Raw genomic sequence first — 22,533 nt, forward strand, 5'->3', positions numbered from 1 at the left:
TGGGCAGCCCATTCCACTGCCTGATTACTCTTCCAGAGAAGTAGTATTTCCTAACATCCAGCCTGAATCTCCCCTGGAGCAGCTTGAAGCCATTCCTTGTGCTTCTGTCACCAGTTACATGAGAGAAGAGGCTGATCCCCAGCTCACTTCAGGTAGTTACAGAGAGCAGTAATGTTTCTCTTATTGCTGGAGAAGAGCCTCCTTTTCTCCAGACTGAACAATCCCAGCTCCTTCAGCCACATCTCATAAGGCCTATGCTCCAGACCCCTCACCAGCCTTGTTGGCCTTCTTTGAACCCGCTCCAGGGCCTCAGTGTCTTTCTTGTTCAGGTCTCTCAGTGTCTTTTACAGCAAGATTGGAGTCAGTGAGAATGGTAGTGACCATGAATGTTTCTTCATTTTCATACCATTCAAATCAGATGTTTAATGGGAACCTGTGTGTTCACAGAAGCAACACACATTTAATAGTTGAAGCACTGGAAAAGCATGCCATACACACAGCTCCCAACAAAAAGTGATCAAGTTAAGTAGCACTTTCTTAAAAAGCATCCAGAATTTTCTGTCTGTGTGTTAAGAGCTATTCTACTGGGAAAATGACCTGTCACTGACAGTGGTTATTGACTGCCATTAGTCTGTGAACTGACAAAGGCTGACAGTCTTTCCCTTTTTGCTGGCATTTACCACATTCAGGTAGTAGCTTGGGCTAATGCCATGTCTTTGCTAGAAAGTCTCATGGTAATATTTCCTCTGGGAAGCAGCTGCCAGCATTGCAATTTCATTTCACTGCATGCCCACAGAGATGTTGTTACTGGTATGCTACCTGCCAGAGTCAGTGAGCATTGTGTAGTCTTCCACAACATCATTCATGCCGCTGCTCTTCGGGGCTTCATTACAAGGCTCTGTGGGAGCCCAGGAATGCTGCTTTCTCATGCTGTGATCATTTAACATAGCATGTGCAAAAGTATGTTTTTGCAGACAATATCTATGCTTTTTCTTCCCTAAACATTGTTCCTTCTCCTCTGGCCCCTGCCATAGTTAGCTTTTATTTTATGCCATGTACTGTCCATCTGTCAGAAACAGACACAAATACAGAGAAATTGCCGGGAAATACAGCAAAAATGTACTATTGATTCTGTGGTGAACACTGCATTGGGCTTTAGGCTGCTCAAGTTCAGAGAAAACAGCTTTTGCTGATGGCAGATGATTGCCCATGCCTGGCAGGGTGATTTTTTTGCCAGATCCCCTGTACAGCTGTAGGACCTATGTTACCACTGCAGCCAAGCTTGGCTGAAAATGTGCAAGCACACCTTAGGACTTTGTTTAAGACAGGGAATAATATTCACACTCCAGACTTTTTTCCTCTATTACAGCCCTGAAATAATTTGTTTTGAAGAAAAATATCACAGTACTAGAAAACCAAGCTGTTGAATTTTCTTACAGATGCCAATTATTTTCTCATTTAAAAAAATACAAGTTTTTCTATATTTCCAAGGAGCAATTTAAATTATCAAAGCTTTTGTTTACAACAGGAACTCTAAGTTAGTATTTATTTAGCAATTTACTGATTTACATTAAGTATTCTCTCTATTTATTCTGTCAGAATGCTTGCTTACTTTTCAGTATTTCCTCCTGTGCTACATGTGAGCAAAATATGGCAAATTCTAAAGGATATTTGTTTTTTCTCCTCTGCATTCCTGTTGATACTAATCTGAGTGAGAAGATTGAACAGAATGATTTTTGGGGGTACATGAGGATAGTGAAAACACAACTAAAGCTGCCTTGCTCTTATCTTAGAGAGATCCCTTTCTTATTAAATTATCCCATGTTGCTTTAAACTTCACCTTGTTGTCTGCATCCTCTGTGTCTTTCCAAGGCTTGGGAGATATTCAACTGTCGAATGTCAGCTATGACTTGCGTTAGCATTAGGAGGCTGTGATCCATGTAAGAATTAGCAAAGAGTAGGGCATGGAGCAGAGGGCAGTCATAGGTGGTTTTGTTAATCATCTTCTAGACAATGTAGAACAGTCTCCATTCCTCCAGCTGAGCCCACCAATGTGACTCATGCCTACTTTCTCTACACTTTAAATTAGCTCCATGGTGTCGATGTCAGTTATTTATATTCACAGTGGTTTCCTGTCTGGGCTTTCATTGACTGCCAGCTTCACCACCTGAAACATGTTCAGGTCTGTTCTTCGAGGAGGTTACAGCATAATCATAGAATTTTATCATTGCTCAGGTTGGAAAGGACCTTAAAGATCCCCAAGTTCAACCACAACCTAACCATACTACCCTAACACTAGCAACCCTCCACTAAATCATGTCCCTGAGCACCAACATCCAAACTGTTTTTAAATAGTTTAAACATTCAGGGATGGTGACTCAACCAACTCTCTGGGGAGCCTATTCCAGTGCTTAACAACCTTTCTGTAAAGAACTTTTTCCTGATATCCAACCTAAACTTACCTTAATGCAACTTGAGGCCATTTCCCCTCATCCTGTCACCTGTCACCAGTGAGAAGAGACCAGCCCCACCCTCACTGTAAGCACATTTCAAATACTGAAAAAAAGCAAAAGGTCTCCCCTCAGCCTCCTCTTCCCCAGACTAAACAACCCCAGTTCCTTCAGTCACTCCTCATACGGCATATTCCCCAAGCCCTTCACAAGCCTTGTTGCCCTTCTTTGGACCTGCTCCAACCCCTCAATGTCCTTTCTGTATTGAGGTGCCCAGAACTGAAGGCAGTACTCAAGCTGAGGCCTCACCAAGTGCAGAGTACAGGGGCAGGATTACTACCCTAGTCCTGCTTACCACACTATTTCTGATACAAGCCAGGATGCCACTGGCCTTCTTGGCCACCCAGGCACACTGCTGCCTCATATTCAGCCGACTGTCCATCAGTACAGCAAGGTCCCTTTCCATCAGGCAGCTTTTCAGCCACTCCTCCCCAAGCCTGTTGGGTTGCTTAGGTTTGTTGTGATCAAAATGCAGGATAATTATACTCCTGAACCTTTCCTTAACTCTGCTTTAGCTTTGTGAGCACCCAGTGTATCACACCGGTTGGCTCTCAGTAAGAAAGAGAGGAATTACAGAAATAAGCTGAAGAGTCGGGGAAGGAGGTCGCCTTCCACTCTTGATCTTGGGCAGCAACATTCAGAATTGTGACCTCAGAAATAGGTTTTTTTTTGAAGATAAGATTGTGTCCTTAAAAAGAATGCTTGTTCTGCTAGGACAGCAGCATCCATAGAAATGTTTTAGCTATAGAAAGACGTTGATAGCAGTGATAGCACCCTTTGGGAACTGGTTTAAATTCTAGAATTTTATCAATAGATCTGAATCAACTCCAACGTGCTCAGTAGCATAATGAAAGTTTTATAGATATAATTTCGTATTGTAAACTAAGCTTTTTATAAAAAGACTGGAAGATATGACAAGTGGTGACTCATTTTCCTCTTGTGAACAGCCTAAATTTTTTTTTAAATCTGATTCCTTTCTCAGAATTCATTAAAAAATATATAAAGAGCATGTATTTGGCTGCTGCTCAATATCGACATTAACTGCCTGACACAAATGTCAGTGAAAATAATTGAGTAACTGGATTGTCAGAAGGATTTGGTAATTCCAAATTTAAAGAACTTTTGAAAATGAGATTACAGTATTTTTGTGGTAAACTCATTAGGGAATTTAGAGGGAGTCCTGTAATGCTTTTAGTTTAATCAGTTAGAGACTTTCCTTATTCCAAATACATGCAAAAGCAACCTCATAGAAAATTATGAAATTGTTAATGTTAGTTCCATATTTTTGCATATTTTATTAGGCAATCTATAGTCAATAACAGCAATATCTGTGTTTGGGTTGAGGTCTTCAAGAAATCTGGAGTATTTACAGATGGAAAAATATAGAAAATTATTTAACTACCTAAAAACTGTGCTTTCGGTTTGCTCACTAGCTCTGAAAAATATTTATTAGTATATATTTGCTACTTCTACACTACTGAAGTATAGAAGAATTGCAGCTCATTCAGGCAAATTTCCCAAGACAAGGTATACAACTATGTTGCTCCTGGTTTCATGAGAGAGAGCATTGTTTGGTAGCAACAGAGGTTATTTAGCTATTTTTTGTGTCTCTGCCTGATAAAGGTTATTTCTCTCCTTTTGGTTTCAGTGGCCATGTTCCCCAGAATGCAGACAAGTGGAAGTGGAACAGCGGCTGGGGCAGTGTCCTTGTCCCTGCCCAGCAGCCACCCCTCCCCAGGATGTAACGTACAGAGTAGTTCTCTTCATCCTCCTTCCCAGTTATCTCTTCTCTCAGTTGCAGACTCTGAGAGGTAAGACCACCTTCTGCTTGTCCCACACTACGGCTGAGTCAGGACCACCTTCTGAACTGCCAGAAATTGAGTTGTTGCTGTTCAGGAAGTTGCTGATGGTAGCCCCTGGGGTAACAGTTGCTCTGGGCATGGGTTTACCCAGGGAAAGAGAGATGAAAGAGATTATTATACCAGCCTGGTAGTGATGCAAGGCAATTCCTGTCCATCTCCACTGCAGGGTCTTTCTCCAAATTCCTTCTGATTTCCACCACTGCTTGTAGCAAGTCAAACTGGCTGGAACACTTTAAATATCAGAGGAGCCCAGTAACACCTATTGGAATAGAGATCCTGAGATTCATGTTTCAGTTTGCTTGCAGTAGGAGAGTCATAAATTTCTCTCTTTTCTCTCAGTATTCTCTTAATACAGACTATTCCAGCAGGAACTTATCATCTTTTCTGTTATTAAGACTAACAGATAATGAACAGATTTTATTTTTAATTCACTGTTTTGAGAGCTTGATTTATAGTCAGCACTTACTTTATGCTGGCTAGGTACAAACCCTTAGCTGCTTCAATAATTTTAGATATGTCAGTGATGTGAAAATTGCTTAAAATGTTTTAGACATTTTCTAAATTATTTTCATCAGTATCTCCAATTATTTGTATAGCATGTGGCATTATCACACTTCAGTGCAAATAGAATAATGACTTCTTCCTATACTATATGATTACTTAAAACCATTTTTTTAAATCTCACTATTTTTCAGTGCTCTAGATGATTAATTACTGTATGTTACAAATACATTTCAAAGTGTTTAATTTCCTTGTGTGATAAAAATTGCAGTAATTTGGAGAACACAAAGAGTCCAATTATAAACACAGAGCATTATCTAGATTTTGATTACTGATACTTCTTTTGAGGAAAGCATTAGTAACTTCACTTTATATCAGGAAGATGAAAGAGCACAATGGTTCAGGGAGCTGATAACAGGCATAAGTGCTTCTCATTTTTAGAAGACAGGAGTGAATTTAGTTATTTTTGGAGCCACTGAAAGTTGTTGATGCATCAGTCAGAGATTGCTATTTCACTATCAGCTAGTAACTCAGTCCTTCCTCCTCTCTCCTGGCCACACAATACTGACCTTTTTCCCTTGATCCAGCTTTGTGTGCAAACTCTGGAAGTGCTCGTGCTCTCTTGCTCCTTTTATTTCTTAATATAGTTTTCTGTCTGCTATCCTCCTTCGACAAATACCAGAGCACAAGGTGACAGGCAGGGACTAATCAATAGCTAGCATTACACTGTGATAAAATACAGTGATCTTCTAATTAGCCCAGGCATGTCTTAACCCAAGGCCCACAGGCTTACTGTGGGCTGGCACAGCTTGCATTCTGGATGCTGCCTGCCCTGCACTATAAAGGCATTAGCTGTCACTCACAGAGTGGCTCCAGGCATTGCTCAGCAGTAACCAGAACATCAGTGTGCTACTATTAATGCTTTGCCAACTGAAGGCCGGGCTCAGGGAGGACTGTGCTGCGCAGTGCTGACTCAAGCAATGGCAAATAATTGTATGCATTTTAATACATAGGTTAAACAACAGGAAATACACAGTTGTGCTTTCTGATTTGATACAGGAGTTTGAGAATAGGTAGAATAGGTTTCAAGATTGAAAAAAAAAAAAAAAAACACCATAAATTTTTATTTCTGGCACCATTTTCAGTTGATATGGATACATTTACACCATGACTTAACACAGAAAAGTCTTGAATGGGTTACAGATCTCAGAATATTATTGCTCTCTACAGAACAACAATAATAAAAAACCTGCATTGTATAGTCCTTTATCAGGGGTTAGCTGTGCATGCTCTCTTCTAAACAGTTTAAGTTTTTTCATTCTGTGGAGCTACTTTGGATTAAAAAACAATTCCAGTATCTCAATTTTAGAAACAGGACATATGGCAATCTAAACTCATTAAGGAAAATTCATTAAAGCAGTTTTCATTTCATTACAGAACACATAATGTAAATTAAGATGAGTGTTTAAAATAAAATTTAATACAGAATCTGTATTTTGAATCTAATACAATTAACATGTATAAAGATCCTGCAGTTATCTGTCACTTTCACTACTTTCTGGTTGTAATGCTAGCTGTGAAAATGTGAGCTGAACAAACAAACAACTTCAGTGTACAATGCATGACATAAATGGCTTTGAAACATGTGAATCCCCAGGGAATCATAGAATGGTTTGAGTCAGAAAGGAGCTCTAATGGTCCATCTTATCACTGATAGTACTGCAGGGCTTATGTGTCTGAACAAGGGATTTGACCCCCTTCATGGTGTGCAGTTCCTGACATGCTGCATGTGTCTGTACTCATTCCAGAATTAGGATAAACTGAGATGTACACACTACCTGCAATTGCTTGCATCCACTAGTCTGAACCCTATCTAAGCTGGTTTGATAACCTGTGTCTCTGGGGCTATTCATATGTCCCCTTCCATTCTGGACAGCATGCTTGGGCTTTTGAGTGACAGTCAGAAAGAAATAAGCACTTTCTCTACTCTTCATGGACTGCAAGATAGAGAAATAATTGGAAGGCTTCTTTTCTTTCCCATCTCCACAAGGTGATGGGAGTGTGAATGTGAACTGAATTAAGCCTTGCTAATTTGAGAAACCAAACCAAACCAGGACAAGAGACACATGTCCTGCTGTTTTCCTGTTTTTATTCCGTGTACAAAGCTCTATGTATTGAGTGCAACTTAGAGAGCATGGATCTAAAAAGCTGTTTAATTCACCAAAGAAGAGAACATGCATAATAAAAATGCAAGTTTACATTTGTTTGTTGCAGTTTGCTAGCTCTGATTTTTAGTACTTCCCTTGTTTGAAATATTGCTGCTATTCAATGAAGACTGCAAAATGTTACAGTACCCTAAGTCATATGTATGAAAGATATATATTTGGGTTTTTACTGATTTTTGTAATAACAGAAAACATGGGCATTCAGTGAAGCTGAAGAAGAAAATAATCTATTGAAAAGCTAGAAAACCAATTCTGTTTTTATGTATAATATTTAATATGCAACTTATTGCCCCAAAACTTATGATGCTGAATGCTTGAAATTATTTCTAATAATTTTGAATAGTAAACTTCCATGGTCACAAAAAAACAAACAAACACACAACAACAACAACAGAAAAACACAAAAGCTGCATACATATTTTGTATTAGCCGAAGTGAGAGCATGTCGGATGTTTTTTGGAAACCAGGGCTAGTGATATGTCCCTGAAGCACAACATAACCTGGCTTGACTGAATGCCTGGATACTACATGAAGCTGGGAAAAAGAACTTGAGCTTAACTGTTTAGTGATGCATTACTGAAATGCTATTATAAGTTCTGTGGCAGCGCCTCTTTTTGATTATTTGAGTGTGTGGTCATATTCCTTTTATGCCTTTGCTGTAATATGGTAAGGAGCTCCATGCCAGAAGCAAAAGTTTCTGAGTGCTTCTAACCAAGGAGTTGGGACATCATGTTACAAAGCCCTTTGTATGTGGCATACAAGGGTCTGACTTGAAGATAGTCTTTAGTTAGTGATGCAAACAGGGTGGTTTTGAAATCAGCACAGTAATTTCTTTCAAGTTTGCTACACTTGAGCGGTTTAGCTGCTGAAACATTATCACTTTTTTTGCTGGTGAGCAAATTACACTTAGAAATGGCAGATAATAAAAGAGTGGAGGTGGCAACACGTCTAATTCTGATCCTGTGCCAGAGCAGACCTAGCAAAGCTTGGAATCGTTCTGTCCATGCTTCCTCTCTTTTCTGAAGGCACTATTTTCCCTTTTGAAACCCAGTTTTCTAATACAGTTTGGCCACAGAAAATGATGCCACAGAAAATTATGAGAAAGATGGTAAAGTTCTTATTTATCTCCATCTTCTTCCACTCCTCTCACCAAAACACTTCTGATGCTTTTTGGGGGCCAGTTCTTTCTTTCTCCTGCCCCTCCTTTGACTATATGGACCACTCCTTTGATCTGATAGAGCAATTTCTGTGTTCCTAAGGCTAGAGATCTTGCAGCATAAAAAGGATTTTTAGACACTTAATGACTGGTAAGAAAGATGTAAATGCAGTCAACATCCCTAAGTAACCTTGGGGATAGAAACTTCCTTTGGAGTTGCTGCCATGCAGGATGCTGAACAAAAATATGAAAAAAAATTTTGCTTTGCTTTGGCCAAAATACATTTATTTCTGTTGTAGGAAAAGATTATCTTTAAAAAAAAAGAAAAGGAGAAGATCAGTTGCAATTTGAAGTCAATGGAGATAAATATGTTTTATCATAGGCAGGTAAAAAAAAATCAGGATTTTAAAAAAATCAATAATTTCCCCAAAGCTATGAGAACCCATTCATAACTTATTGTTTTTTTAACAGTGTGCTTTAAAGCTTTCATAGAATCATAGAATCATGGAATCATAGAATGGCCTGGATTGAAAGAGACCTCACAGATCAGGAAGATCCAACCCCCCTGCTACATGCTGGGCCACCAACCTTCCCACTGCCCAGGGCCCCATCCAACCTGGCCTTGAGCACCTTGTTCCCTTACAAGCGTTCCTGTGTTATACTTATTTGACTGTCACTGCAAGTTAGTTGGTTTACTGAGAATTACAAATAAAGAACAGGTATATAATCAACCAGTTTCCAGAGCAGCAACCCAATTAAGTGTAATTAAAAAATAAAAAATAAAAAAAAATAATAATAAAAAAAAAAAGGACATCTGAAGAAATAAAAGACCAACGTCTTCAGCTGTAATACTTAATTTCCATTTTGGAAGCATATTGAAAGCTATCATAAGAATTGATTATATGCAAAAATATCATACACTTTATTTTTCATTGTAAAGTCCAGGCAAAAAAAGAAAAATAAATAACAGAGAGAATTAAAATCGAGCAACGTGCAGCATAGTTATATAGTTCTTACCTCAAATAATACCACTACTAGGACCCTGTGCAATAGTCAAATATAGATTAATGATAAACTGTCTTCTCCTCTTTCCTTATTCATACACAAATGCAATTACCTTTTTTCTTTTTCAGTGTAATTTTTAGCAAATTTTTTGTTGCCTAAGCAGTTTCATATGCTGTCATAATTCCTGCTGAATTTATTCAAAACTGCAAGATAATTGAAATTAACCATTTTCCCTGTAAACTACTGAGTGGGAAAATAGAAATACAGAATTTAAAGTAGTACGGAATAACAATATTTTCTCAAATTTAGACAAATTCACATTTCTTTTATAACTCTGAAACAGCACACACAGAAAAAGCAGGAATGTACACAAATTAGGGATATGAAACTGACAATGCTGTGTTCCTGTGGCCCAAAGAATAGTTTGGTATTTCAGTTCCTATAAGTTGCTCTGAAAGTAATGCCTTCTACTTATTTCCATGGAAATAATGGCAGATGCAAAGAACACAGTTCTGTTCGACAGAGAAAGCTACAACACTCTTTTACAACAGTTGCCACCTTTAGCTGTGCATTTTCACTAGCAGTGAAAAAGAGCCTGCATGCCACGCTCATAAAAATCTTCACCAGTGGAGGTGACCTGCTGTTGCTGCCACTGCAGCTGAAATGCATCTCTTACCACCTCACTGTGCTCAGATCTGCTGTTTGGTCTTCAGAAACTGAATGTTTGGAATCGTTGCATGCAAACTGCATGCAAGTGCCAGTGAATGTTTGTAGGTGCAATTTTCACCATGTGGAGGAATTCGGTGGCACAATTTTTCTCCATCCACACCATTCTGTCAGACTGGCCTTCTGCTGCTATCTGTCACACAGCAACAAAATGGAGTAGGATACTGGTGGGAAGGTTCAACCTTTACTGCCATACCGCCAACATTAATATAATAAAATAGGATGCATTACTTTTGGAGCAGCCATTGTAGATACAGATTTTGTTATTTAGCAGTACTGCTCAAGGATAAACAGAAAAAGAAATTCACTCTAGCGCTTACTGACTAGGGCTGGCCTAAATGTAAATTACATACACAATCCGGGGAAGCTGTGGAGAGGCAAGGGAAGCGGAAAGTTTATTTTCAGTGTTTAATATGGCAGGGAGATACCTTTTGTATCCTACCATGGCATTCTTCACCCGAAACATCAAGTGTCTTGATACTTACTGAGTAAAGAACTAGCACTGCTGAACTGGGCATCAGAGGGCTGAAGGGATGATTTCTATAGGAGGACAAAACACAGAGTGTGTGAGGGAAGACATTCCGTGTGGGCCACCTCCTCTGGTGCAGATTTTTAAAAGTGCAGCATGCAAGCTTTTGTTCATCGCTGCCGAAAATGCATAGGTAACGGTGGTAACTGCACTGAAAAATTCTTTCGTAGCTGAAAGTTTTCTCTGTCAAATAGTGTTATTGTGCTCTTGTATCTGTTGCAGTTTCTATGGAAATAAATAGGAGGCATCACTTTTGGAGTGACCCACATATACATCATTTTAACTAGTCTCATCTAAGTAGGTACAATTTAGAAACTTTTTTATTTATCTTGCTTACTGTCTGATCTGGTCATTGCCTGGCAGGACACATTTTTCCTAGCAAGTACTGGAAAAGAAGAAGCTACTTGATAGCTCCCAAAACAGTCCTCCTGTGATTTGATATCCAGCAAGCATGAGTGAGGGTATCCTTCTGCAAACCTGGCTGGTTCTTGACCACATGGACTGCAGCACTTGGCAACAATTATTGATGTCTATTTCCTAGTGGTTACAAACCAGTCCTTATTGTTCCAGAAGCAAAATTAAATTTGCAGTTCCCTCAGCAACACGCTGTGGTTTGTTTGGGAACAAATCTGGACTGAGACAAGTCCAAGTTTCTCTTTTGTTGGGCATAGGGAAAGTAGAAGTAGATAACTATAGTCACCCATATGAGTAAGCCAGGAATTCATGAAGTGATTCATAAATCGTTATAAAGACCACTAGAGTCTACTGAAAAAGAGTCCTGTCTTGCTGTACAAAGTAGAGTACTGTCATTGGGAGGGTCTTTTAGGTGTTAAATCAAATGTGAGAATTTTAAAATTGTGCTTTATCACTTTGAGTTTTGAAAAGGACATTTTGCCTGTTGTTGGCAGCTGCTTAAAACCATTTTCAAGAAATCAGTTTTCGCAAACAAATTGTGAAAACACCAAGGATCACATCCAGTGATTTTTCAAATAACCACAGTAATAAAAACTTACTGTACATTGTTCTTCATCTGTGGTAGCATTTAACACTCTTTTTGTGGGATTGCTATACTCACTCCAGTCCTTTCTTGTGAAGACCAGTTAGCTGTGGCACTCTTTGAAAACATTCCTGATACTTTCAGCATAATACAAAAATTTGGTTATCTTTTTCTGAAAATTATTGTCTAGTATTGTTTTGAAACGCATCATTCTTTGTTTTCTTCCTCCCTGGTGCATACTAGGTGTACACTGCATCAGTAATGTAGAATAAAGAAATATTTGGTGCATTAAAGACTCAGATGACACATTTCCTCCAACTATGTAGTAGCTTATGTATTCTTTAAAGCTAATAGCAAATCAGCACGAAGTCCATCCAAGATGCAACTAATGTACTTAAAAATTCAGTTGTCTAAGAAAATTGGATAGGCAGTAAATCATACAAAAATTTTGACATTTGCTATACTACAAATGTAAGTTATGCATCTACCAGAAATGTAATAAATGTAATAAATGGGTTTCAGGTAAGGTCAAAATCACACAAACTGATTCTGAGCTGTAGCTTAAAATATTTCAATTGTCTTGGATTTAGTTGTGATTATCTGCACAATGACCCTTTCCAAAGCTGTTCTATAGCGCTCCTACTGGACTTGCGTCATCTGTTGTACTCAGGATGAATGTACAGCTTCTTTAGACCTCTACAGGAGAAATATTCTTTATTACAAGAAGAAAGAGAATGTTATGTAGTGTACTGAAGTCTAGTCTTAGAAGAACAGGGATCAGACTGACACTATAGGATCTTTTCAAGCTGTGTTAACTGCAAGCAACAGTCTCTCATATCAGCAACCACTGAGCCTACGTGCCACAGAGAAGAGTGGGTGAGTGCTTTTGCTCAGTGTAGCTGGCAGCCTACTTCTGGGAGCAGAGTGGTTGTTCTGTAGTAGGAATGCCACGTCAGTATTCATTCATCGTCCTGCATGAACATTTTATTAGCCTTCCCAGCTTTTACCTCATGAATCAGAAAGTGACAGCAAGCCATTCCTGAGCCCAGGCTGCTGAGCTTTTGTTTACTGATTTGATCCCATTGGTCTAGTGGGTAGTTTGGTCACATGGGGTAGAGACCCCAGTTCTTGTAACCACATCCTTCCCTCTTCAAAAATGACTGTCACCTATTTGTAATATGCTTTTCAATAAGCAATTTAAAGGACATATAGATTTAAAAAAAAAAACAACATACACAATGTCCATAAAATCCTCATGCTTAGTAGTGTGTCTCCTTGTAGTGCAGTAGTGAGAGAGCTGTGTATACTAAGCAGATGAAATGATGAACCTGTGTGGTGGCTGCACCATCAATCTCATACTGAACCTTTCTCTTCCACTGCCAGGCTTGTAAGTTTGCACTTTGAGTCCAGATCAACATTTTGATGTCATCTCAACTGGAAGCATTTTAACACTTGCCTTCATAGACTTTATACTGCCTCCAGATTATTTTCAAATTGTTTCAGGCAACATACATAGAACAGGGATTTCTGGAACTCAAAACTTGAACCTGCTGTTCACCTCCTCGCAGTGTCCCTTCACCAGAACAGACCAATTCCTGCCCGGGAGGAAGGACAACTATTTATTGATATCTGGCACAGAGTCTTATTATGGCACAACAGGCAGTGCCTCAGAAATAAGGTTCCCCCATGAGGTTTTTTCTACTACTATGATTTAAAACCTACTTACAGTAGCTAAAATGAGATTTCCACACAAAGCAAAAATTCAGTGTTTTCATTTCACAGTTATCAAAGCTAATGATGTATCACCTGAAAGCTCGACAGAAAAGTACCTGAGAGACCTGGTAGACAAAGTTGAACATGAACTAACAATATGTCTGTGCCACAAAGAAGGCAGATGTTATCCTGAGCTTCATTAGGCAAAGCATTGCCTTGAAGGAGGTGATTGTTTCCCTCTGCTCAGCACAAGAAAGGCCACATTAGTTTTGCATCCAGTTCTGGTCTCCTCAATACAAGAGAGACATAGATGTACTTGAGTAAGTCCAACAATGGGTGTAAAGATGATGAAGGAACCAGAGCATCTTTCCTGTGAGGCAAGCCTGAGAGAGCTGGGACCATTCAGCCTGGAGATGAGGCTGAACGGTCTCCAGCAGAGATGGATGGAGCTAGGCTCATTTCAATGGTACCTAGTGCTGGGACAAGTGGAAATGGGCACAAAATTTAATATGTGAGGTTCTGTCTGAATATCAGGGATCTGATACTGTGCTGAAGACCAACCACTGGCACAGACATGGTCATGGGCAACTTGTTCTATGTATCCCAGCTTGAGCGAGGGGATTGACCAGAGGATCTCCTAATGTCCCTTCCAACCTCAACTATTCTGTGATTCTGTGGTTTGAGGATATATCTTCTCCATATTTGGGCTGTACACAGTTCTTTTAGAAGATTTTACATCTGCAAACTGCTAAGCATTATAGTGATCTAAGTAAAATAGAAAATATCTTCAATGCTTCCCTTAAAGTTACAGCATTTAATATATTTGTCTGTTTCTGAATTCCTAGGTTTGTTGCTCTTACTTCTTCTCCTCAACACATTAGCCCCCAAAGAATTTCAGTTCCTCCTTCTGTGATGCAGAGACAGACTCCACAGCCTCCTCATCTTCAGCAGCCTGTTGGAATGCATCTAAAGACATATGAGTCAGCATCAAACCCTTTTCAGCCAAATAATCTCCACATCCAAGGTAAGGAAGAAGCTTCATCATTTATGTTAGTTGCTTGTCAGTGCTGCTTGGCTTCAAATAAAATGTTGCAAGTGCTGACACTGGCATTTCAAGGGCCCTTTCCATCTGAAAGATACAGCCTTCTGGGACCTTGCTTTCAGGATTTCTTGAAATTCATACTTTAAATAATGTTTATGCATCTGTCTATGGAGTGATGAGTTTTGCTTCAGGTTAATTTTCAAAGCTGCTATTGAAATAGAACTGCAAGTAATTATGTGTTTGTCTCTAATTTTCTTAATATTGTTATGCTTCTTATCACTCCTGACTTTTCTCACGAAGTGTTACCAGGTTTTCAAGCAGTGGAATATTTTTTTCCCTTTCAATTTTGTAAATTTCTTTTATTAGCATACACGTCTCGCAAAGTTGTGTTCCCACTTGCACTATGTAAACATTTTCTACAAAACTTATTTCTTTCTGTTTAATCAGTCGAATACAGACTTATATAGTCATGAAGAAAATTAACAGCAGCTGAAATCAATATTAAGGTTGTTTTTCAATTTGTTTTTAATCTGGTACAAAGCCTGAATGGTAATTAACCTTCGCATTTCAGAAATATGTTGACAGAAGTAACACTGTTGCCTCTCAACTGTTTAAATATATGTTTGTAATTTTAACATACACAAGGTGCATTTTTATAGTCTTTGGGATTCTGCCTTTTGATCAAGCTTCCTGAGAATTATCACAGTAGATATCATAAGAAATATATATTGGGGGGAAAAAAAAAAGGGCTTGTTCCATTTATTTGCTTTCCATGATGTAAGCAGTCTCTCTAGGGGTAGCCATGAAGCAGGATCGCAAGGTACTTTGCAGAATTCATGAGTGAGAGTGAAGGGAAAAAGGAATGTGCTAGTCTTGTTTTATTGTTATTGTAGTAGACTACATACATGTGTTTGTGAATTAAGAGGATGACCAGTGCTGGCAAAATAATGAAAGAAAGAAAAAAAATTATTGCAAAATATTCAATGCAATAGAGGCTGCCATTTCTTTGAAAAATTGTTAGCTGATATGAGTTACCTATACTAGCATAACTATAGGGGCAGATATACTAGTAAATTATTTTTTTTCATGAACAATAATCAGATTTAAATAAATAGATACATTTCTAGCGTTCCAAATTTGCATGTCCATCTGGCAGTACAATGTGTGATATGTCTGTATTGCTCTTCCCTGTCATTCTTTTTCCTTTTGTTCTTCACATTCCAATGCTACCAAATGATTACTTGATGTCTGTGTAATTAACCTAGCGAATGCTATAGAATTGAGCTGCAAAGAAATACCATTTTGAAGCAATTCAGGCAAAGACAACTGGAAAGAATACTCACTCACAATGTATATTTATCAATGGCAATTGTAATTATTTCCTTAAGAAAATATTATCTGAGAGAGCTTTGTGATGCCAAGCAGACTGTTGACAGAAATAGATGTCAGTCAAAAACTTCCAACCGTGTGAAAACGATAATCACGGCAGTCATGGCCTGTGACATATCTGTAATTAAATCTTTGTCCCTCTTAGTTCAGTGAGATCAGTGCTCTATCACAAACTTATGTGGACCAGGATTTCAACAGTGAATTTAAGATGGGCTGCATACTGTTGATTTTCAGATGCTCAGCATCATCCAGGACAAGGCTCTGCATGTGATAAACAACAAAAGCTTCTTGCTTTTAGAAGAGATTCTTGCAATATTCAGCAATTTCATTAAATTTAGAAGTATTTAATTTCCCTCAGGAAATAATGTTATCATACCAGTAAAAAAAATATTATGTATTCCGTGTCATGGCTTCTTTGATGCTGGAGATAGTGTATGCATTCAGAGAAACGTGACTTATGTAACCTTGTGTGTACATTGTTCATGTGTATGTTTTAATTAATTTAGAAATGCATAACTAATACAATTCAGAGTTGCAATCTTGAAAAGATATGTTCAGTTTCTGGAAGTTTATCACCCAGTCCATCTCCCTTTTCTGTTTTATAACAAGTGTGTAAAAATTTAGGAAACTCTTGCTACAGGTAGTTCTCTAACAAGTAACTTCAAAAGAAGGGTCAGGTATGGTTAGGATCTAGGGCCTGAAATTTTCATGGCTTCATGTTATCTTGCATCATGCAAGTGGTGCAATTAATTTGGACGTAGTACCATGTGAACCAAATCAAAAGGTCCCAAAATCATTAGATTTTGCTGTGTCATGTCTGGATTGCAGTTCAAAGAGCTCTGCACTGTGACCTGATGCACTGCAGAAAATGGGGAAAGACGTTTGGAAAAGTGCTAAGTAACTGACTGATGGAAAATGATGTTCCCTCTTCTGATTCTTCTTGTTTATGACTGTCTATTATGTAAGATGGATGTTTATGATACTGAATTCCAAAAAGAAAATGATTTTTTCTGTGCTCTCCCATTCTAAAGAAAAATAGATGGGGACTTGGTTTATCAGTTAATGAAAGAGTTTTATACACTTCCCTAGCTCTCTCTGCACCGTGTTGGTTAATTGCTAATGGGTTAAAGCTTCTCAGACTTTTCTAGACAATATTCTTTTGCTGGAGTAGAGAATGTGCAGACCTAGAGAATGTGACTCACAATAGCTCAACCCCAAGGTAAGTCATTTTTCTGCCAAAGTTATTGCCAGATTGTTCTGCATCGGGAACAGGATGCTGTGAGAAAGGCACAAATAGAGAATGAGTACAGAGCAGTATGAAAGGACATTTCAGCATGTGTCTTGAGGGGTCTTGCCAGCTGGCTCAGACCATCAGATTGAAATAATTGTTACTGGTTACTTGTCTGACTCAACAGTAAACTTTCAGAGTGTGTCCTTTTGCTGGTTGAGAAAAAGATTGATTTTAAAAGCAAAAGCTGTTAATAGCTATGTAATTTCTAAGTCAATTTTTAGATGGCAATTGTGTTTTTTTTCTTTAATTTTATTTTATTTTGCTTCAAATGCTTCTTAAATGTCAGAATTGAACATTTAAGAATTGAAAAGGTTGTAAATTCCTAACACGCTTCAAAGTATGACTCAGTTTTGTTCGAGTTAAACTTTAAAAGAAAAAAAAATGAAACTGTCATCTTAGAGCTATCGCTGCCAAGTGCCTACAGCCCCTGCAAAAGACAATGAAAGCTACAAGCGTTCAGCCTCTCTAAAGCGAGCAGAACCTGTGACCTCAAGCCTACTGTACACATCTGCAGGTTGCTTTTGAAGATGAACCCCTCTTCTTACTATTTCTTCATTTTTTTTCTTCTTTTCCTCTTTTGTGTGAAGGTGAAGTATTATTGTTTCTGTGTTTTTCCATGAAACTGCTCTGCCTAAACCCTTGCTATGTATGTGCAAATTAGACATTTTTCTCACATTGTGTACCCAGAACTGTCTTTCAAGACTACACCTTAAAACACAAGGACTGTATTTCACTCAACATTGTTACCTAAACCTCTCTGTAAGTTCTGAGTTCCTGTGCATACGTTCAGGCTGTCTTTTCCTGTCCATGATCCTGTCCTGTCCTCATGCCTTGAAATAGTGAGTTTTTTGTCTCAGTTCATGCATATGTTATACATGCCAATATTTTTATGCTTCCTTGCAGGAGACCACATAAATATAGTCTCAAAGGAAAAATAATTTGAGTAGTAAGATTCCTAAAGCATGCATCCTTCCTCCCATTTGGCAAAATCAGTAATATTATATAAAGCTGATATAGGTTGGTTTGCTTTGCAACAGGGATTAGTACATTAGTTTAAGAACCAATATATTAGTTTAGCAAAAGGAATCCATAAGTGATAGTTCTAAGACTTCACATTTCAGCTTTAGTGGGTGAACTTAGTCTTGTTTTTCCTCAATAATTTTGCCCTGGGAACATAATAGAATATTCTACCTTCTGCCTCAATGATTTTGCCCCACAAGAAGTACTGGAGTCACAGTAGAATACTTTTGTCTTTTGCCTCAAAACATGCAAGGACATTTTCCTTGGGTTCTTTGTACACTGTTTTTTAAAAGTGGCTCACTGTGGCCTAATAAGCAATGGAAATATTCCAAACTCAGGACAAATGAATGAAAGTTTGTCAAAGGTTTCCGTGATGAAGCTGATGGTGAAAAAAGGGGAAGAAGTAGGTGGGCACTTGACCACCCTAAATACCACTGAGCACACCCAAAGGGACATTAGCATGTATCTATGAGACCTTGAAAAAGAGTGAATATGTATGCTAAAGTACTGCATATGTATGTGGTACATATATATGCAGATATGTCTTAACTGTATAAATGTAGAACCTGAACTCTGAGAGTGTGTGCTTGCTGGTCAAGTTGTCTGGTGTGCATTGTGAAGAGCAAAGGAATGCCTCTTTTTAACACCACATTGGAGCCAGAGGGTTTTCTTCCCAGATTTCAGATGACAAAGTGATACAGCATGTTTCATATTGCAACCTTTTTACTTTCCCATCCATATTTTCTATGGTTTACCTTATCTGTATGTAGACACAGTGCTGCTTTAGCAAACAGCAGTCATGGCCCCCAATCCAGCAGAAGTTTGCGAGCTGCTTTGTGATCATTGTGAGTTTCTAAGCATAGTATACCTCTGTAAAGGGATATGAGTTGGAAGATTTTTTTGTGTCAGGGTGTGGAAGTAAAGTACACTTTATTCTTAAGTCTTTGTTCTTAAAAAGCTGATGCTCCATTTCTCATCAGTAGTAATGAACAGAGGGGCTGATGGTGTCATGAGATACTTAGACATATTCCTCTTAAATATCATCAGTAGGCTGTGATTCCAAATTCAAGCTTCCATAAAAGGATCTTCTCTGCTTTCTACTTACAGTCATCTATCCTCTGGGATAGCTCCCTGATGCTTTCTCTACTCTTACAGAGAACCCAAAGGCCTTTTGTCATATTCTGCTGAAAAGCAAGAGAGACTCTAATCCTGTGCATACAAACAGCAGGCCCCATGGATCATTAACAAGCAGCCTTTCAGAGTGTCGCAGGTATCCCCACTATCAGCCAGCTGTCTGAACATCAGTGGGAGATCCTCAAGATTGGATTCATTTTTTCAATTTTTCATCAAGACTGAATCTCTTTTTTTGTTCACACTTTCCTGGAGTAACCTTCTATTAATTTAAATTAACTCTTTTCTTAAATTCTTCACGGAGTAGCCAAGTGCAAGCTCTGGATATTCTCAGTTTAGACAGCAGAACTGCAGAATTAAAGAAATCTTGTGAAAAATCTCATCTAGTCAGTCAGTGCTATCAGAAAACAAGACAAGAAAGTCTAAGAAACAAAATGCATTAGGAATTAATAGCAATTGGAGGAAGTCTTGGGGAGCATTATATAAAAGCTGCTTTACCATTGGAAAATAACTGAAATCCTGGTGTTACTGCAGTGAGGATTTCTCCATTTATTTTTCATGGTCAACATTACATGTACTATCATTTATTATCTCTATCCAGGTATTTTACTGACCACTTTCTTATCATTCTTCTAGGTTTTTATGGACAGCTTCAAACTTTCTGCCCTCCACATTATCCTGACTCTCAGAAGAACATACAACACAATGTTTCTTGCAGTATGGTTCCTCCCTTTGAAGACTGTTTATTTCCTGCATCAGTGGGTCAGGCAGGACTTGGTGTCTTTCATCGAACTTTTTCAGCTCACTCTGGTATTACAGGTAAATGTCAGCTGGGGACTTTCTGAATTGATTGTGTACAGTTTCTGTATTTAGATTTGCTTCAGCCGTGAATGTGTCTGGGAACAGCCGTGACAGAATTGACTCTTTGCAAAGAGGAGGTGGTTTTCAGACCATTCTGGGGTGGTGGACACTGGGACAGTCGCCATGGATCACTCCAACATCTAGCTTGCATGCAAACTGTGCTTCTGAGGGTTTCTTAAGGGCATAATCTTCCTTAGTAGTCAGAGAGTCACTAGCTCGTGTATTCATTTTGAAATACAGTCCTTTGAGACTTGTGTGATATTTGTGCAGCCACTCTGGTCTGGTAGAAGAGTTGCAGCAGGGACCTGAGATAACTTAAACCCTCAATTTTGCTTTCTGTTATTCACATTTCCTTCCAAATTTCTTTTCACACATAATTTAGTCTCTTCCTAACTGAAAATGCCTGAATGGGCATACGTGCTGCTCTGGAGAGGAGAAAGTTACCTCTCTGTGGAAAATCAGAATGATGCTGTTGTTTTTTCTTGTCTTTCCATACAGGATGATTTCACTTAATGGTTACTGTGCTTTGAAATCTCTTCTACATCTTATCCTTAAGTAGTGCAGTGAGCAGCCAATGCAGCCGTGTCACTTCAGAGCAGAGTCTCACAGTATAAGAAGATGAAAATTTTTAAGCAGTTATTCGTTTGCTTACATCTGTCATATGCTGAAGTTAGTAACTTCTTTACTAAGGGGCTGCTTTATGAGAATTGAGTTTGACAATACATATCATTCACTGAGTGTGGTGAGACTCAATAACCAAGCATGAAGTTTATTTTAAAAAGTGTAGCAATTGAAGCATCCATTAAGTGGGCGAATGTCAGTTGCGATAAAGTCTGCTTAATTCAGACTTGATAGAACTGAAATTCTTCCCTTGGTAAGCAGTAGATTATCTAACTATTAATTTTGTACCTACATTGGCTTGCTTTTTTTGTTTGTCCATTTGGTTAGAAGCAATGTCCAGTTCTCTGCCTAAGTATTAGGGTATTCTCTGTGATATAGTTGTCCTAGTTAATGAATTATTTCTGTATTTTCTCAGTTTATGATTTTCCAGCAGGGCCCACAGGTGTCTTTGGTGATTCGACCCACAGCGTGCCAGAGGATAGCAGTTTCCTACCAATAAATTCAGTGGATCGTTGTCCCACTCAGCTTTCTTCTGTCTACACTGAAGGCTAAAATCATCCAACTCTAATGAGAACCTGATCCCATTTCATATTGCCCTTTTGATATTTCTCTACAAAATTTTTCTCTCCATAAAAATGCTGTGTATGAATATTGGTGGATGAACATACACACTGGAGAGGAAAAAAATCACCAAGCATTCATCCTGTAATCAGGCAGCCGTCTGAGGAAAGCATTTGGAGAAAGAAAATTTTGCCAAAACCTTAGGATTGTTTATTTTCTTTTCTTCTGTGGCACAGCAACTCTACTTTTTTGGTTTTTTTAACTTCTCAAAGGGAATTCAAAGACTGAATAAGAAAACTGTTTGTTGGCTATAATCCTCTTAATCTGAATAGCTGTAACCTTTGAGAAGAACACTTTAGAAAATTCCTTAAAAAAAAAAGGAAAGAAAGAAAGAAAGAAAAAAAAAAACAAAGCAAAACCAGAAATGCAGACATTTCAAAGATACACAACTTTTGGAAGTGTGCTTGCATATGGTGCTTCTGAAGTTAAAAATACACCAACAAAAAAAGGGAGAGGAATTAGACATACATCCTGGTATTACCCATTGGAGGCATGTGTGTATCTTCTTTCTGAGGCCAAAGAGCATTGATTCTAGATCCTTACAGGCCTTGTTTAGATGACTTTCCCATCCCTCTGTATTTAAACCATACAATGTGGCCATTGATATCTCTCCAACATCTCTTCTGACCTAGTTCTTTTTTGCAGTTTTAAGAATATTTAAATGCACTACGTGAGAAGGCACATGGACATAATCTTTATTAGCACAACAGCTAGATAAGAATATTATGTTCTAACTTTGATTTTAACTATGTTGTAGAGCTTTATTGCTGTATGTGCTATAGTACTCTATAGGAAAATTCAAAATACGTTTCCTTAAATTTCATAGGTTTGAAAGCAATCCACAGCATTTCCAGAAAAAAAAAAAAGGAAAAAAAAGAAAAAAAAAGAAAAAGAAAAAATGAACTACTCTTAAGTCTGCTATGTTCCCTCTGATTATTAGAAATGTAAAACTGGACTTGTTGGTTATGTGTCTTCCACTCAACAGCTGGCTCTGTTTCATATATTTTGTACAATGTACTATAAAATCAGATTACCTGTGTAAGCCACAAGAGATGTGTTAAAACCAGTATTTTGCAGTACAGATATCTCATCACTGTGGTGATATACAGCTTGAGAGTAACTGTAATATCATGTAAGACTGAGTTTTTAAGATTATTAATCCAATTTCGTCTATTTTGTGGACTCTCTGCAAAGTGTGCATCATAATATTCCTACAATCTGTTTTAATAGGATGGAAAAAAAAAATCAGAGATTCTTACACACTGACGAGATAGTAATTATGCTTCTGAAATAACTCATCAGTTTAAAAAAAAAAAATTATTTATGCACAAAT

The 22,533-nt window shown here is 38.2% G+C and overlaps 1 protein-coding gene across 2 annotated transcripts in view; it reads left to right on the forward strand.

Annotated features, from left to right (window-relative positions):
- Window positions 1-21,184, forward strand: part of GLIS3 (GLIS family zinc finger 3) — a 154,392-nt gene extending 133,208 nt beyond the window's left edge. Inside the window, exons 7-10 of one of the 2 annotated variants that reach the window (XM_042875341.1) lie at window positions 4,159-4,321; window positions 14,070-14,248; window positions 19,734-19,916; window positions 20,995-21,184. In XM_042875341.1, coding sequence (XP_042731275.1) covers window positions 4,159-4,321; window positions 14,070-14,248; window positions 19,734-19,916; window positions 20,995-21,131 — 662 coding nt within the window. In that variant the 3' untranslated portion in view covers window positions 21,132-21,184. The remainder of the gene's footprint in view (window positions 1-4,158; window positions 4,322-14,069; window positions 14,249-19,733; window positions 19,917-20,994) is intronic. The other variant, XM_042875340.1, reaches the window with a different exon arrangement.
- Window positions 21,185-22,533: the final 1,349 nt, after the last annotated feature.

The sequence above is a fragment of the Lagopus leucura genome, unplaced genomic scaffold (assembly GCF_019238085.1).
Source record: "Lagopus leucura isolate 7727_CA_CO unplaced genomic scaffold, USGS_WTPT01 Super-Scaffold_100014, whole genome shotgun sequence".
In the NCBI taxonomy this organism is placed as follows: Eukaryota; Metazoa; Chordata; class Aves; order Galliformes; family Phasianidae; genus Lagopus; species Lagopus leucura.